We start from the raw sequence: 16,367 nt of genomic DNA on the forward strand, positions 1-16,367 counted from the left end.
ATGCTAGATCGGCGATCAACAACTTATATATATGCCAGATCAGTGGTCAACAGCTTATATTTATCCTAGATCAACTATCAATAGCTTATATATATATGAGATCAGCTATAATTAGTTTATATATAGTGTCAATTAGTTATTATCAGCTTACATAATCTTGCATAATATTGCATAATTATATATACACTGAAAAAAAATGCCCGATTCCCATACGTGATAGGATGTAAAATTCTGTGTGATTTTTGAAATACATTCCGAATATTATACAACAATTCTCAGAATGATAGGAAAACTAGCTACTAAATATTAAACACCTAGATTCTATGGATAGAATGGGTCTGTGCGCGGTCATAGAGTTCTGTTATATCTCATTATATCCGAAACCTTAATTGAATTCCGAGTTTTTTTTTTCTAGTAAAACGTTACATTTATTTTGTGTATTGCCTATTTATTCTTGTTTCGGACTCATTCAAGAAGGTGTATATTTCAACAATCTTCTGATGATAGCTCAACTATCTTCTGGCAAGTATCAATCTTATTGGATGGGTACTCCATTTACAATTTGAATTTCATTATTTGATTGATCAAAAAATATACTTCTTGTACTTTTATTTAAAAATAGTTCACGGGAAATAGTTTACAAATGGGTTTTTATTTTATTTTATTAAAAAAATCTCAAAATAGGTTCTCTAATAATCGGCCTTGGATAGTTGGCATTTGGTCTGGGCATTTGATCTAGACATTTGACATTGGGTCTTTGTTTTGCATTCTCGGTTTTGGGTTCTTGATTTTGGGTACTGCGATTCTACTTTGATCATTAATAATATCTCTTACCTTTCGGGATAAATAAATGGGAATACTGCAATACCTCTTTGAATATTAAGGGAAGGGGCAGAATCTTGGGATGACCAAAATCGATTTTGTCATTTTCAAAACATGTGTGTACAGACCAGATTTATTCTTTGGAAATAGAGGATCATATTGCTACGGATAGCATTTATATAATTGTTGGTGTACTCCAAGTATTCCTAATAGAAAGGGAAAAAAATATGATTAGTATGAGAGAATAATAATTATAAAGTCTTGCTTACCAGAAAAAGTGATTCTTTGGCATCCTTTTAATGCGTGCGTGCAAAAGAGAGATAGAGAAAATCTAATAAATTCAAAATGATAATGAAGAAAGTATAACGTTAATATAAGTGATTAGAAGATATTCTATTAAAGCTTACCATGTTTATTTCCATCATTAGCTTTTGATGGTTGTCATCATCATCGTTTTGCATCTAAAGATTAATAAGCTGATGATTAGCATCGCGCAATAAAAGTTGTTTGCTTTCTTATTCACCTTTGTAAGCCAGTGTGTTATGTTAACTCGTGCAGGAAGCCCTACATAATAAAGACGATAGAAGTTTTTTAGTGTTAATAATCATGTAAAATAAAGTAAAAAGAAAATATTAAGTATTTACCATAGTGTAGAAAAAGAAGCAAAAGTAAACAGTATAAGAGAAAGAGAGAGAACAAAAAAAAAGAAAATAAAAAAAAAGAAAAATAAAAAAACAAATTGTAAGAGTAGTGAATAAGCTCATTCTGTTCTCAGAATTTATTAGGGTCTATTATAATTTAAAACGTGTGTCCCTATAATTTTTTCTTTTGTTGCTGTACACCCAAGAAGTATTGGGACATATAAATACTACTTCTATTTGCCAGATTATTATATCCTCCCTCACATTTTATTAGAAACCTCACATACTATTACTGTGCTTTACCATGTATGTTTGTATAATTAAAATAATATTTCATAATATTCTTCTATATATGCTTTATTTATTTATATTTATTTATTTTTTAAAAAATATGTAAATATCTGTAGCATGCCTTCCAATGCCACTAGAAAATCAGGACGCAAAGGCAAACAGAATGCCCGAGGAACACTTAGCCGTGTTGCTGCCGGCCGGATTGAGCAACGTGAGATTGCTCCAAGAGTATCGCCACTTGCAGCTGGTCCAAGTGGGGCAGAGGCTCCTGGAATGACTGTCGAGTCCCTAACGCAGGTTATGGCAGCCATCAACATGATGTACGATCGTACTGTCGAAGCCAACACTGGAATTCGTTTTCTGGTCGATGCTCACAACCAAGCCATTGCCCAGCAAGCTCTTGTTGCATCTTCTGTAACTCAGGGAGTAACTGCCGCCAATGTGTCTACAAATAGACACACCAAAGGCGAAATGTGTGCAATTGTTCTGGTATGATTTTTTCTGACTTCATGCTTTAACACACTACCTAAATAATAATAATAATAATCATATAGAATCTCATCAATGGGAGAATGTGGGCGAGAAACTTCCGTTCGAATGATCCTGAGCTTGTTGCTGAAAACGAAAGCCGCAGGCGATGGAACACGGATGAGAGGATCGATCATCCTGACAATGTTGAGGTGATTAATTACCTCCGACAGTATATCGTTGCCCAGCCTCGCACAGCTGGGTTCTGGGAGGATATGATAGTGCAGAAAATAAAAAACAATTACAAGACATGTTTTCGTGCTGTCAACGCAACCCCCGAGCAAGCGTCTTCCAAAAGGCGCAATAATCGTATCAACAGCCATCGCATTGAGGTAAAATTACAAACAAAAAAAAGAAATTAAATATTTTGCATTCTGTTCTAATCATTTTAAAATATATCTAGATTCACTTGCGTCGTGTTGATACCTACATTAACAATTGGCTAGCAATTGACACTAAGATGGGATACAAGCCAGGTAACCCTGATGAGATGGCATACTTGCATCTCCTCGAGAAGAGTGTGATGTCTGATGGTGAATCGGAAGATGAGGACGTCACTCCTATAATCCGTGTGCGGGTTTTGCAGGTTGCTCGTCCTAGTTGGAGAAGTGCTGAGGTAATTTTTTTTAAAGGTGTACACTATAATATATTTCTATAAAAAGATGACTGTACAGAAATAAACTAACTAATTATACATAGCTGAATAGGCTTATTCAGTTCATTGATTTCTTGGCAGCAGAGAATGACAAGAAGATTGCAACACCACAATCAAAGCAAAGAATGCCCAGATACCTAAAAATCATTGCGGTCACTCCTGTCCCCGGTCACCTGACCGCGATCCTTCCTGTCTGGGCAATTCAAAACCAATAAAAACAAACAATTTGCTCTCTTTTTTTTTCACTGTCATATTAAAAAAATTGAATAATATTATTAGAAAGAAAAGAAGGGATAATTATATATTTTAAAAGTAAAGTTTTCTAGGCAAAGGAACAATAAGTTTTTTGCTGATATTTCGTAATGTTGTATGGTCAACAATTGCAACAGGAAGGAGAATTCGGTGCACTGGCAAGATGCTTTGAAAGTCAGGCAAAGAAAACGCGACATCCCATATTTCTACGCCTGCAATTTTTCTACTTGTCTCCTTGGAAGCCTTGTACCATTTTACATAAGCAAATGTATGTTGGCTACTTTGGGGTGTTCTGTGATGTGGAGTAGAAACAAGTGGACTAAATGAATGAACAAATAGGTACTGAATCTGTCCGACATACGCATACTTTGCTCCGTTTCGACCTTCTATGAACATTGCTTGTATATATGATCCTCTTCCATTCGTACCTCTACTTCCCTTGAATGTCTGTCCAAGGAGGTTGACAGATTTGAGCATTTCGATCCAGTCATTGACGAAAGCTGTATCTTGAATCACGTCTTTGCAACTGGAGATGGTGGGATCGTTGTAAACAGCTTGGTAATATCCTACCAAACAATCATACTCCTGTCTTGGCATCATCTCATATGCTTTTTTTTGCAAGGGCAGCGCTGATGGTGGCAAAGGCTCGTTACCACGAATTGACAAGTTCGGATTTTCGGCAGCATCAAGAAAGTCTGGTAGAGAGAACCAATTGTACAAGGCGGTGCTAGTTGTAGAATCAGCAGGACTATAACCAGTTACCAATTTATCGAAGATGCCGGAGAAATTGAATGGACCAGATGTCTTCAAGAAATTGCGAACAAAATCGCCTTTACGGGTATCTTCAATGAATGTTTTCATGTATGTCATTTCAAAGCCGCTCCTTCTGTTGGTATTGATATTCTTTAGGACGCTGTTGTATCGCTCGAAACTAAAGAGCCAGTACCCATAAACAGGCCCAAAGTCCTTGATTGTGTCGCGAAGATGAAGATGGAGATGCATGTTTGGAGATAACAGATCCTTGCTATACAGCCTTTCACAACCTTTACCGAACTTCTCAAGTGCTATGTGTGCTGACTGTACATCATCTTCGGAAACATTTGGCTTGGTAAGGAAACGGCAGGCATTCACAAAAAACATCCAATTCTCAAACTTTTGCTTTGGTAGTACGCCTTGTAGAACCACTGGAGAGTATACCAGACACCACGATTTCCACTCGTCTGCCTTCATAAAGGGAAATCCCTTTGAAATCTTTGATCTTAGCATGGTGTAATCAGGCGGCAATGTCATGTTTTCAACGATTTTCTGCATGGCAACGAGTTTTTTATTGTCAATTAGACCATCTGCAACCCATTTCTCCATCATCCTCTTGGCTGTGCCTAAGAAGAGATTGTGCATTGGATCAATGATCGTGCAGCGGACAACGTCAAAGTACTGGAGACGATGCAGTTCGGACCAGCGAACACCATTTTCAACTTCAAGACGATGTCTCTCAGCTTCAGTGGTTGCATTCCTCCAGACCTCAGCATCCTTACAATTATCATTCTTAGTGCGAAGGAGCCACTTTGAGAAATCAAATCCAGAATAATCGACAGAGCTCGTTCCAGCTAATCGGGAGAATTGGCGATTACATTTGTGGCATGCGTTTGTACTGGTATGGGACGTGAATCCACACACTTTTCGGGCAGCAGGGATGTCGCAGGCAACCATAAACAGAGCAGCGCGGATGGTGGTACCATTTGGGCATTGATATGTCTGGACTCTGACTCCCTTGTACAACTTTTCTAATTCGTCAACCAGAGGTCTGAGGTACGAATTTATCTCGGATGTTTTTGCTTCTTTCAGACCTGGCATTAACCCAACGAGAATGACATTTTCTTTCTTGAATCTTACACTTCGAGGAAGATTGTTTACAGCCAGGTAAATTGCACCACACGAATATGTCACACCGTCGAATGGCTGGAACCAGTCAATGTTTAAGGTCAACATCAGTAAGCGGTTGCCATGAACAAAGGGAATTCCATTGGTGTCTTTCAAATCCTTCCACATCAAGCCATCGTACACATCGAACATAGTATTCTCAGCCTTCGGGCTACGGTTCCACGAGTCGATTTGGGTTTCAAAATCAGGCCGAGAAAAGAGAGCTTTGATCGAATTCTGAACAGAGTGATACACATATGTTCTTTTTGGAATGGATGACTGATTTCCCGACTTGAACAAACTATTACCGCACATTGAGTTATTCCCAAATTTATCAAAGATACAGAAGCGGGGTGTTGATTCATTGTTCTCATATATGCTGTGACATTCGCTACAAGAAACATATTTCTTTATACCGTCTGTAAAGGTATTGAATCCTGCCATGCTTTTGAGACCAGGGATGCTAACTGGGAGACGGAATGGATCTCTGAAAAGCTCGAGTATTTTGTTCATGATGGCAATGAGAAGAATGGCGCCTTCATCGACGACGTACAAGGATACAAATAGTGCAAGGACCTGTACGATAAAACGATGGATGAAACTCAATTCTGAGTTGAATTCAGGAAAGTTGTCTTTTTTAAAAAAAATTAATTTCTATTATTTTATACAGCAGAACCCAATATCCATTATGAAAGTGTGCAAACCTTCACTATCAAGCATGTCATCCTCACTGGAATCGTCTTCGCAACCGTCAGAATCAAGATCAGAGTTAAACTCTTCATTCTCATAACCAAAGACAGCATCGGATTCTGAGAGAGGTAAGACTCGAATAGGCTCTTGTGTCTCCATGTCTACTTCTATACTGGTGTCCATTTCTACCGGAACCATAAAAGAAGTTAGAGCAAATAAAAATAAAAATAAAAATATATATTTTTACCATCAAAGTCATAATCCATATCATAATCATTGTCTATGGCCACCGAGTTCTGTTCATCATTGTTGATAACTTCAGGAACATAGCTTACAGTAGTTTCGACTGATCTCTTAATAATCACTACATTACATATGTTATTAAATCGAAAATATAAATGTAAATATAATTAAAACATAAAAGAAAATTCCCTACATCTATTACGAAAGATGTTCATTCCAGCATCGTCTCTTCTTTTATGAAAATTAAATGTCTGTACAGACACTGTATCTGATCCTCCAAATCTTGTCTTGCAAACAGAACATTTGCATTCTTTTGTTTTGTTTGATTTACGGGTTGGTGCCATTGCTTAATAATTATTAAAATAATATTATTTTTTAAACAGTAAAGAAGATAAATATATATTCAGGTACAGTTTATTTCATTCAATTTAAGTTTATTATTGTATTTTTTTATGCTACTCGGTGCTCTATGACCAATAGAATCGTTTTAAAAAAATTGCAATGCTTATTCTACAAAAAAAAATCCTGCACTACAAATTTGGGTTTTCTGTTCACCGAATTTTACATCCCATCACGTATGGGAATCGGGCATTTTTTTGCAGTGTATAATATTAGATGGTTGTAGTTGTAGTCTCTCAATTAAGTATTTGTATAATAAAAGAAATATGTAGATGAAATATAATGATGCCATATATATAATGTATATGTATTTGTATATCCCATGTCATGGTGATAATAATAAATAATCAATTATGTGTATGATGATCTGTGTATTAGATAATATCATAAAGGGAGATCCGTTTGACTGGAATAGCTGAGGATATTATTTTATCCTTCAGTCTTACTCTCAGATTCAGCAGTAATCAATACTCATTCACAACATTAACCAAACATTTTTGTTTATAAAAGAAACAACCTTTTCAATCAATAAAATCATCATTCTATTTTTGATCTTATTTTATTTTGTCCGTTATTATCATTATTTTTCATTTATATACAGTGTCTTTGTTCTTTGGAGTTTTGTCTGTCAATCTTGATATATTTCGTTTCCCTATTTTCTCTTTTCTGTCTTTCTCTAACTTTGTTGTTGTCATAATTTCCATTTTTATCTTCTTCCTATTTTCTTCTACCTGTCTGTCACCAATTCTTACCTGTCAAATTACCCATTCTTTTTGATTCTTACTGTACTCTTCTTCTTATATTTTGTAATTCATATTACATTTACGCTAATTCTAAGGGAACAACGTTTTGAGATGGGAGACAACATTTTCAGGTTGGAGACAACATTTTTTTTTGTATGAGACAAAGTTTTATTATTAAATTGCCCAAAAACAGGTCATACTTTCTAAAGAAGGACAGGTAGATGCCTGGAGAGAGATTGATGAACACACAAAGTGTGGGGACAATGTAGTAGGAAACAATAAAATTACAAAGAAGAGGGAAACAAAATTAACAGAAGAAAAAGAATGAAGAGAATAAATATTACAGGATAAAGTAGAAAGTAGATAGAGCACAAGAGTGAGAGATCTAGTCTAGAAGATGGGAAGACTGAAAGATAAATTGAAGCGATTTGTTCACAGAAACAACTACATTGGCAGGAACAAAAAGCATATTGTCAAAAATTGTGCACCAGTATGCTTTTCACACTGCAGCAAGAACACTGTCCAAAACATAGTATGAGTCAATATGAGGAGGGAAGGGAGGGAGAACAAGAGCATAAAAGACACAAAGGATTATAGACAGTTGGGCTTTCCATTGTGGTATCCACATATGCATAGTCATAGTCCAAACTTGCCAAACGAGAAGACACTCAACAAGGAAATGTTCAGAAGTCTGGTTAGAGTTACCACATAGATGGCACTTGGGGGAGGCGATAAGGCTGGGGATAATAGCATGCAGGATGGAAGCTGAGGAAAGAAAGTTATGTAGAAGTTGAAACCATATGTTGCAGGTGGAAGTACACAAGGTCAAAGACCAGAAGAAATTCCATTAGCAAGGTGACAGACATGAGACTGATTGGCGGGGGTTTGGATTGGGAGGGGGGCATAGGAGTCAAAATGAACATCAGGAAAGTTTGAGTTGTCTTATAAAAAAGGCAAAGGATATTGAGAGGTGCATAGAGTCAACTGTGCCATATGAGCTGTTATGGGAAGTGGAAGGGTGGGAGGGTGGAAGGCAAAGAGAGGCAAAGAAGAAGTGTATGATCTGTGTGTGTGTGTCAGCAATGCAGAAAGATCGGTTGATGAGGATTGGATATGTTGTTTGAAAAGATAGAGGGAGACGAGAAAAACAGAGAAGTAAAGGATTGTAGTAGAAAGCATCAGAAACCAACAGTTGATGAAAGTGAGAATTAGAAAGAAAAGTGTTATGTGGTAAAGAATGATATATAGCACTAAGAAGAAGAGAAAAACATGTAGCAAAAGAAAGAGAAGGAGGTATGTCTAAGGAAGGTAGTTTATCATAAGCAGAAAAGAATAAATACAGCACAGAAGGGAAAGGAAAAGTGCCTTTGTGACTGGTAGAAAAAAAGAAAAAGAATGTAGAATCAAGCAAATGAAAAGGGGAAGCGGAAGAATACGTAGAAATATGAGCACATAGCCAACGAATAGGAATAGAGAGTGTGGCACAAGCAGAAAAGAGAAGAAGAAGAAGCCATCAAAATTGAAGGGCATACTGTTAGGCAGCTGGATATATGAGACTCAGCCCTCCAACGGACTGTGGAAGACATAATGTAGCATATTTTACTCTTGGAAACATGCGACACATGACAAACGTACCAACAATAGACCGTAGAGTATTCATGAAGGTCTTTGGAAACCAAACAAGACAAAGAACGTGCCAAAGACAAGAAAGAATGAGAGAGTTAACAATTGTGGTGCGTCCACAAACTGAAAGGTAATGTTGAGAGTGCAACTATGTTGCCAAGTATATATCATTGAGAAGTTTTGCGCCAAATACATTGCGTTATGTAATGATGTAGATGAGTGGATAGCCTAGGTAAATTGCCAGCAAGGAAGAGGAGCAATCATACCACAAGATGATGCCGACAGATTGGAGAGGGATCTGCCATTCTGGTAGTGTGGATCCGGACAGAGAGAGGGCATGGGTTTTGTGCATATTGATCTTATCATTAGATGCTAGGCCATAAGTATGAAGATGTTTGTTGACGCGGTGTAAATCTTCAGGATCCTTGAGAAAGGCAAGAAAATTATCAGTATAGGCTAATACTTTAAGAGAAGTGGATGGAACAGATTGGGGAATTGTGTAGCCTTGAAAAAGAGAATAATCAAGTATATGAAGGAGCAAAGGTTCGAGGACAAAGTTGAAAAGGACAGGAGATAGCAGGTTACCTTGGCGTACACCTCAGGATTGAAGGACAGAAGAAGAAATGTAACCATTGACATTAAAGTGTATGCAAGTCTGGAAGAAAAGGGAAGTGATAGAAGTGACAAATGAATGTAGAAACCCATATTTGAGGAGGACTGTTTGAAGATATTGAGAATAGATGTGGTCATAGACTTTTTCCTGGTAAAGAAGGATGCCAATTGCAGTAGAAGAAGTCTTGTGGGCTTGTTCCATAACCAATTTCACCAAAAGGTTGTTACCACAATAAATCGAAAGGGAAGGAATCCAGTTTGATATGGGTTAAGGACAGTATTGGCGATTGGGGCTGGATATTGAGGACGCAGATAAAAATTTTAGTATCACAATTAATGAGAGAAATCGGGCGCCAGTTATAGAGGAGAGACAGGTCACTTTTCTTTGGAAAAAGCCGCACACAAGTATCTGTCCAAGAAGAAGGAAATAAGGAATGGATGAGAGCATCATTGTAGACACGCGTAATTAAAGAGGCATATAGGGGGTGTTGGAATAGTACAGCTAGAATAATGTAAGGCAAACCATCTGGGCCAGGGCTACTAGATTGTGGGGCCCTGGAGACGCATTGTTGAATGTCATCCAAAGTAAAGGTGGTGGTAAGAAGGTTTTGTTGTGTGAAAGTGATGTGGTGGAAAGATGTAATGGAGGAAAGAAGCTGGTCCACGGCATGATAATCAATAGGATCAGGCAAAAACGAAGACGAATAGGAAGCAGTGGTAGTGATCATCATAGTGTCGGGAGTAGTGTGTAGTACATTGGTATCAGGATGGTAGAGAGGGGACATATTCTGTTGCTGCATATAGATGACAATGACTTTCTTGAGATAGCCAACAGATGTCTCCCCATGTTTTCTCCAGTGAAGTTCAGCTTGAAGGGAGACAGTGTCAACAAGTTCTTGCTGGATTGCTGCAATTTGTTGGTCATATTTAGAAAGAAGTAGAAGGCGAGCAGCTAGTATAGGTTTTGACTGCAAAAACTGACTCCATTTGCTCTGGAGTAATTTGAGCAGTTTTTTTCTGATACGTAGTATAGTGTTCACCAAATTTCTTGGCGGTCCTAATCATAGTAGCTTTGACAACTTCCCACTGGTGTTGTGTGTCATCTGGAGGAAGGAGAGAAAAGAGGCGAGTGAGAGCAGAATCGAGGGCAGAAAGAAAGGCGGGATTGGAGGCAAGAGAAGGGTGAGTGCGCCATAATCCATGCCCTTTGTCGGATGTGCCTAGACAAATAGTAGCCTGAAGCAGAGCATGGTCGGTCCACAAAGGAGAGATAAACTGGACATCGTGGTTGACAATTGAGGAGGACATAGAGTATGGTACAAATATATAGTCTATAGTAGTGGTAGAAGAACTGCGGCTAAAGGTAGAAAGTGGTTTTGAGTCGAGAGAGGTATGACAGTTGACAAAGTAAGATCCAAGATAATATTGCCAAGGAAGAGGTGCCATGCGTAGTGAGGTGGGGTTAAGGAAAGAGAAATTAAAGTCGCTCAGGATGAAGAGTCGATTCTGGATGGTGGGATTATTAAGAATAGCAAATGACTGTAAATCAAAATAAAAGGCAGAACGAGCAGCAGGAGAGGTGGGTGCATATACAACAGGAACATAGAAAGGATCAACACTAGAAGACGTATGAATTACCTTGGCAAGAATAGCACGATCGTCTTCAGGAATGGGGATACGTTCAAGAGAGAGAAGAGGAGAAAGAGTAACTAAACCACATTGATAAGTCCAAAGGGAGCCGCTGTCGCAAAATTGATTGTGTATAACAGTAGATAGTGAGGTAGAGGCATATGTTTTTTATAAAGCAATTATATCAGAAGAGGTCACTGCAAAAAAATGCCCGATTCCCATACGTGATGGGATGTAAAATTCGGTGGACAGAAAACCCAAATTTGTAGTGCAGGATTTTTTTTTGTAGAATAAGCATTGCAATTTTTTTAAAACGATTCTATTGGTCATAGAGCACCGAGTAGCATAAAAAAATACAATAATAAACTTAAATTGAATGAAATAAACTGTACCTGAATATATATTTATCTTCTTTACTGTTTAAAAAATAATATTATTTTAATAATTATTAAGCAATGGCACCAACCCGTAAATCAAACAAAACAAAAGAATGCAAATGTTCTGTTTGCAAGACAAGATTTGGAGGATCAGATACAGTGTCTGTACAGACATTTAATTTTCATAAAAGAAGAGACGATGCTGGAATGAACATCTTTCGTAATAGATGTAGGGAATTTTCTTTTATGTTTTAATTATATTTACATTTATATTTTCGATTTAATAACATATGTAATGTAGTGATTATTAAGAGATCAGTCGAAACTACTGTAAGCTATGTTCCTGAAGTTATCAACAATGATGAACAGAACTCGGTGGCCATAGACAATGATTATGATATGGATTATGACTTTGATGGTAAAAATATATATTTTTATTTTTATTTTTATTTGCTCTAACTTCTTTTATGGTTCCGGTAGAAATGGACACCAGTATAGAAGTAGACATGGAGACACAAGAGCCTATTCGAATCTTACCTCTCTCAGAATCCGATGCTGTCTTTGGTTATGAGAATGAAGAGTTTAACTCTGATCTTGATTCTGACGGTTGCGAAGACGATTCCAGTGAGGATGACATGCTTGATAGTGAAGGTTTGCACACTTTCATAATGGATATTGGGTTCTGCTGTATAAAATAATAGAAATTAATTTTTTTTAAAAAAGACAACTTTCCTGAATTCAACTCAGAATTGAGTTTCATCCATCGTTTTATCGTACAGGTCCTTGCACTATTTGTATCCTTGTACGTCGTCGATGAAGGCGCCATTCTTCTCATTGCCATCATGAACAAAATACTCGAGCTTTTCAGAGATCCATTCCGTCTCCCAGTTAGCATCCCTGGTCTCAAAAGCATGGCAGGATTCAATACCTTTACAGACGGTATAAAGAAATATGTTTCTTGTAGCGAATGTCACAGCATATATGAGAACAATGAATCAACACCCCGCTTCTGTATCTTTGATAAATTTGGGAATAACTCAATGTGCGGTAATAGTTTGTTCAAGTCGGGAAATCAGTCATCCATTCCAAAAAGAACATATGTGTATCACTCTGTTCAGAATTCGATCAAAGCTCTCTTTTCTCGGCCTGATTTTGAAACCCAAATCGACTCGTGGAACCGTAGCCCGAAGGCTGAGAATACTATGTTCGATGTGTACGATGGCTTGATGTGGAAGGATTTGAAAGACACCAATGGAATTCCCTTTGTTCATGGCAACCGCTCACTGATGTTGACCTTAAACATTGACTGGTTCCAGCCATTCGACGGTGTGACATATTCGTGTGGTGCAATTTACCTGGCTGTAAACAATCTTCCTCGAAGTGTAAGATTCAAGAAAGAAAATGTCATTCTCGTTGGGTTAATGCCAGGTCCGAAAGAAGCAAAAACATCCGAGATAAATTCGTACCTCAGACCTCTGGTTGACGAATTAGAAAAGTTGTACAAGGGAGTCAGAGTCCAGACATATCAATGCCCAAATGGTACCACCATCCGCGCTGCTCTGTTTATGGTTGCCTGCGACATCCCTGCTGCCCGAAAAGTGTGTGGATTCACGTCCCATACCAGTACAAACGCATGCCACAAATGTAATCGCCAATTCTCCCGATTAGCTGGAACGAGCTCTGTCGATTATTCTGGATTTGATTTCTCAAAGTGGCTCCTTCGCACTAAGAATGATAATTGTAAGGATGCTGAGGTCTGGAGGAATGCAACCACTGAAGCTGAGAGACATCGTCTTGAAGTTGAAAATGGTGTTCGCTGGTCCGAACTGCATCGTCTCCAGTACTTTGACGTTGTCCGCTGCACGATCATTGATCCAATGCACAATCTCTTCTTAGGCACAGCCAAGAGGATGATGGAGAAATGGGTTGCAGATGGTCTAATTGACAATAAAAAACTCGTTGCCATGCAGAAAATCGTTGAAAACATGACATTGCCGCCTGATTACACTATGCTAAGATCAAAGATTTCAAAGGGATTTCCCTTTATGAAGGCAGACGAGTGGAAATCGTGGTGTCTGGTATACTCTCCAGTGGTTCTACAAGGCGTACTACCAAAGCAAAAGTTTGAGAATTGGATGTTTTTTGTGAATGCCTGCCGTTTCCTTACCAAGCCAAATGTTTCCGAAGATGATGTACAGTCAGCACACATAGCACTTGAGAAGTTCGGTAAAGGTTGTGAAAGGCTGTATAGCAAGGATCTGTTATCTCCAAACATGCATCTCCATCTTCATCTTCGCGACACAATCAAGGACTTTGGGCCTGTTTATGGGTACTGGCTCTTTAGTTTCGAGCGATACAACAGCGTCCTAAAGAATATCAATACCAACAGAAGGAGCGGCTTTGAAATGACATACATGAAAACATTCATTGAAGATACCCGTAAAGGCGATTTTGTTCGCAATTTCTTGAAGACATCTGGTCCATTCAATTTCTCCGGCATCTTCGATAAATTGGTAACTGGTTATAGTCCTGCTGATTCTACAACTAGCACCGCCTTGTACAATTGGTTCTCTCTACCAGACTTTCTTGATGCTGCCGAAAATCCGAACTTGTCAATTCGTGGTAACGAGCCTTTGCCGCCATCAGCGCTGCCCTTGCAAAAAAAAGCATATGAGATGATGCTAAGACAGGAGTATGATTGTTTGGTAGGATATTACCAAGCTGTTTACAACGATCCCACCATCTCCAGTTGCAAAGACGTGATTCAAGATACAGCTTTCGTCAATGACTGGATCGAAATGCTCAAATCTGTCAACCTCCTTGGACAGACATTCAAGGGAAGTAGAGGTACGAATGGAAGAGGATCATATATACAAGCAATGTTCATAGAAGGTCGAAACGGAGCAAAGTATGCGTATGTCGGACAGATTCAGTACCTATTTGTTCATTCATTTAGTCCACTTGTTTCTACTCCACATCACAGAACACCCCAAAGTAGCCAACATACATTTGCTTATGTAAAATGGTACAAGGCTTCCAAGGAGACAAGTAGAAAAATTGCAGGCGTAGAAATATGGGATGTCGCGTTTTCTTTGCCTGACTTTCAAAGCATCTTGCCAGTGCACCGAATTCTCCTTCCTGTTGCAATTGTTGACCATACAACATTACGAAATATCAGCAAAAAACTTATTGTTCCTTTGCCTAGAAAACTTTACTTTTAAAATATATAATTATCCCTTCTTTTCTTTCTAATAATATTATTCAATTTTTTTAATATGACAGTGAAAAAAAAAGAGAGCAAATTGTTTGTTTTTATTGGTTTTGAATTGCCCAGACAGGAAGGATCGCGGTCAGGTGACCGGGGACAGGAGTGACCGCAATGGTTTTTAGGTATCTGGGCATTCTTTGCTTTGATTGTGGTGTTGCAATCTTCTTGTCATTCTCTGCTGCCAAGAAATCAATGAACTGAATAAGCCTATTCAGCTATGTATAATTAGTTAGTTTATTTCTGTACAGTCATCTTTTTATAGAAATATATTATAGTGTACACCTTTAAAAAAAATTACCTCAGCACTTCTCCAACTAGGACGAGCAACCTGCAAAACCCGCACACGGATTATAGGAGTGACGTCCTCATCTTCCGATTCACCATCAGACATCACACTCTTCTCGAGGAGATGCAAGTATGCCATCTCATCAGGGTTACCTGGCTTGTATCCCATCTTAGTGTCAATTGCTAGCCAATTGTTAATGTAGGTATCAACACGACGCAAGTGAATCTAGATATATTTTAAAATGATTAGAACAGAATGCAAAATATTTAATTTCTTTTTTTTGTTTGTAATTTTACCTCAATGCGACGGCTGTTGATACGATTATTGCGCCTTTTGGAAGACGCTTGCTCGGGGGTTGCGTTGACAGCACGAAAACATGTCTTGTAATTGTTTTTTATTTTCTGCACTATCATATCCTCCCAGAACCCAGCTGTGCGAGGCTGGGCAACGATATACTGTCGGAGGTAATTAATCACCTCAACATTGTCAGGATGATCGATCCTCTCATCCGTGTTCCATCGCCTGCGGCTTTCGTTTTCAGCAACAAGCTCAGGATCATTCGAACGGAAGTTTCTCGCCCACATTCTCCCATTGATGAGATTCTATATGATTATTATTATTATTATTTAGGTAGTGTGTTAAAGCATGAAGTCAGAAAAAATCATACCAGAACAATTGCACGCATTTCGCCTTTGGTGTGTCTATTTGTAGACACATTGGCGGCAGTTACTCCCTGAGTTACAGAAGATGCAACAAGAGCTTGCTGGGCAATGGCTTGGTTGTGAGCATCGACCAGAAAACGAATTCCAGTGTTGGCTTCGACAGTACGATCGTACATCATGTTGATGGCTGCCATAACCTGCGTTAGGGACTCGACAGTCATTCCAGGAGCCTCTGCCCCACTTGGACCAGCTGCAAGTGGCGATACTCTTGGAGCAATCTCACGTTGCTCAATCCGGCCGGCAGCAACACGGCTAAGTGTTCCTCGGGCATTCTGTTTGCCTTTGCGTCCTGATTTTCTAGTGGCATTGGAAGGCATGCTACAGATATTTACATATTTTTTAAAAAATAAATAAATATAAATAAATAAAGCATATATAGAAGAATATTATGAAATATTATTTTAATTATACAAACATACATGGTAAAGCACAGTAATAGTATGTGAGGTTTCTAATAAAATGTGAGGGAGGATATAATAATCTGGCAAATAGAAGTAGTATTTATATGTCCCAATACTTCTTGGGTGTACAGCAACAAAAGAAAAAATTATAGGGACACACGTTTTAAATTATAATAGACCCTAATAAATTCTGAGAACAGAATGAGCTTATTCACTACTCTTACAATTTGTTTTTTTATTTTTCTTTTTTTTTATTTTCTTTTTT

The 16,367-nt window shown here is 38.1% G+C and overlaps 5 protein-coding genes across 5 annotated transcripts; 2 read left to right on the forward strand and 3 right to left on the reverse strand.

Annotated features, from left to right (window-relative positions):
* Nucleotides 1–689: 689 nt before the first annotated feature.
* On the reverse strand, nucleotides 690–1,283 carry PHYBLDRAFT_153137 (hypothetical protein; the record flags this gene model as incomplete). The annotated part of the gene is made up of 5 exons (XM_018433074.1): nucleotides 690–735; nucleotides 835–898; nucleotides 989–1,028; nucleotides 1,092–1,115; nucleotides 1,230–1,283. 5 exons carry the CDS (start codon nucleotides 1,281–1,283, stop codon nucleotides 690–692), a joined length of 228 nt encoding a protein of 75 aa, XP_018283699.1.
* A 588-nt stretch (nucleotides 1,284–1,871) lies between these two features.
* On the forward strand, nucleotides 1,872–3,152 carry PHYBLDRAFT_153138 (hypothetical protein; the record flags this gene model as incomplete). The annotated part of the gene is made up of 4 exons (XM_018433075.1): nucleotides 1,872–2,243; nucleotides 2,309–2,614; nucleotides 2,686–2,898; nucleotides 2,982–3,152. 4 exons carry the CDS (start codon nucleotides 1,872–1,874, stop codon nucleotides 3,150–3,152), a joined length of 1,062 nt encoding a protein of 353 aa, XP_018283700.1.
* A 6,082-nt stretch (nucleotides 3,153–9,234) lies between these two features.
* Nucleotides 9,235–9,405, reverse strand: PHYBLDRAFT_8604 (hypothetical protein; the record flags this gene model as incomplete). Its single annotated transcript, XM_018443632.1, has 1 exon — nucleotides 9,235–9,405. A coding segment is annotated over one exon (171 nt), but the record flags the coding sequence as incomplete, so codon positions are not given.
* A 2,098-nt stretch (nucleotides 9,406–11,503) lies between these two features.
* On the forward strand, nucleotides 11,504–14,646 carry PHYBLDRAFT_175843 (hypothetical protein; the record flags this gene model as incomplete). Its single annotated transcript, XM_018437590.1, has 5 exons — nucleotides 11,504–11,654; nucleotides 11,727–11,843; nucleotides 11,906–12,076; nucleotides 12,149–12,472; nucleotides 13,226–14,646. 5 exons carry the CDS (start codon nucleotides 11,504–11,506, stop codon nucleotides 14,644–14,646), a joined length of 2,184 nt encoding a protein of 727 aa, XP_018283702.1.
* A 91-nt stretch (nucleotides 14,647–14,737) lies between these two features.
* Nucleotides 14,738–16,018, reverse strand: PHYBLDRAFT_153142 (hypothetical protein; the record flags this gene model as incomplete). Its single annotated transcript, XM_018433076.1, has 4 exons — nucleotides 14,738–14,908; nucleotides 14,992–15,204; nucleotides 15,276–15,581; nucleotides 15,647–16,018. The coding sequence occupies 4 exons, from the start codon at nucleotides 16,016–16,018 to the stop codon at nucleotides 14,738–14,740; spliced, it is 1,062 nt and encodes a 353-aa protein (XP_018283703.1).
* Between the last annotated feature and the right edge of the window lie 349 nt (nucleotides 16,019–16,367).

The sequence above is a fragment of the Phycomyces blakesleeanus genome, assembly GCF_001638985.1.
Source record: "Phycomyces blakesleeanus NRRL 1555(-) unplaced genomic scaffold PHYBLscaffold_42, whole genome shotgun sequence".
NCBI lineage: Eukaryota > Fungi > Mucoromycota > Mucoromycetes > Mucorales > Phycomycetaceae > Phycomyces > Phycomyces blakesleeanus.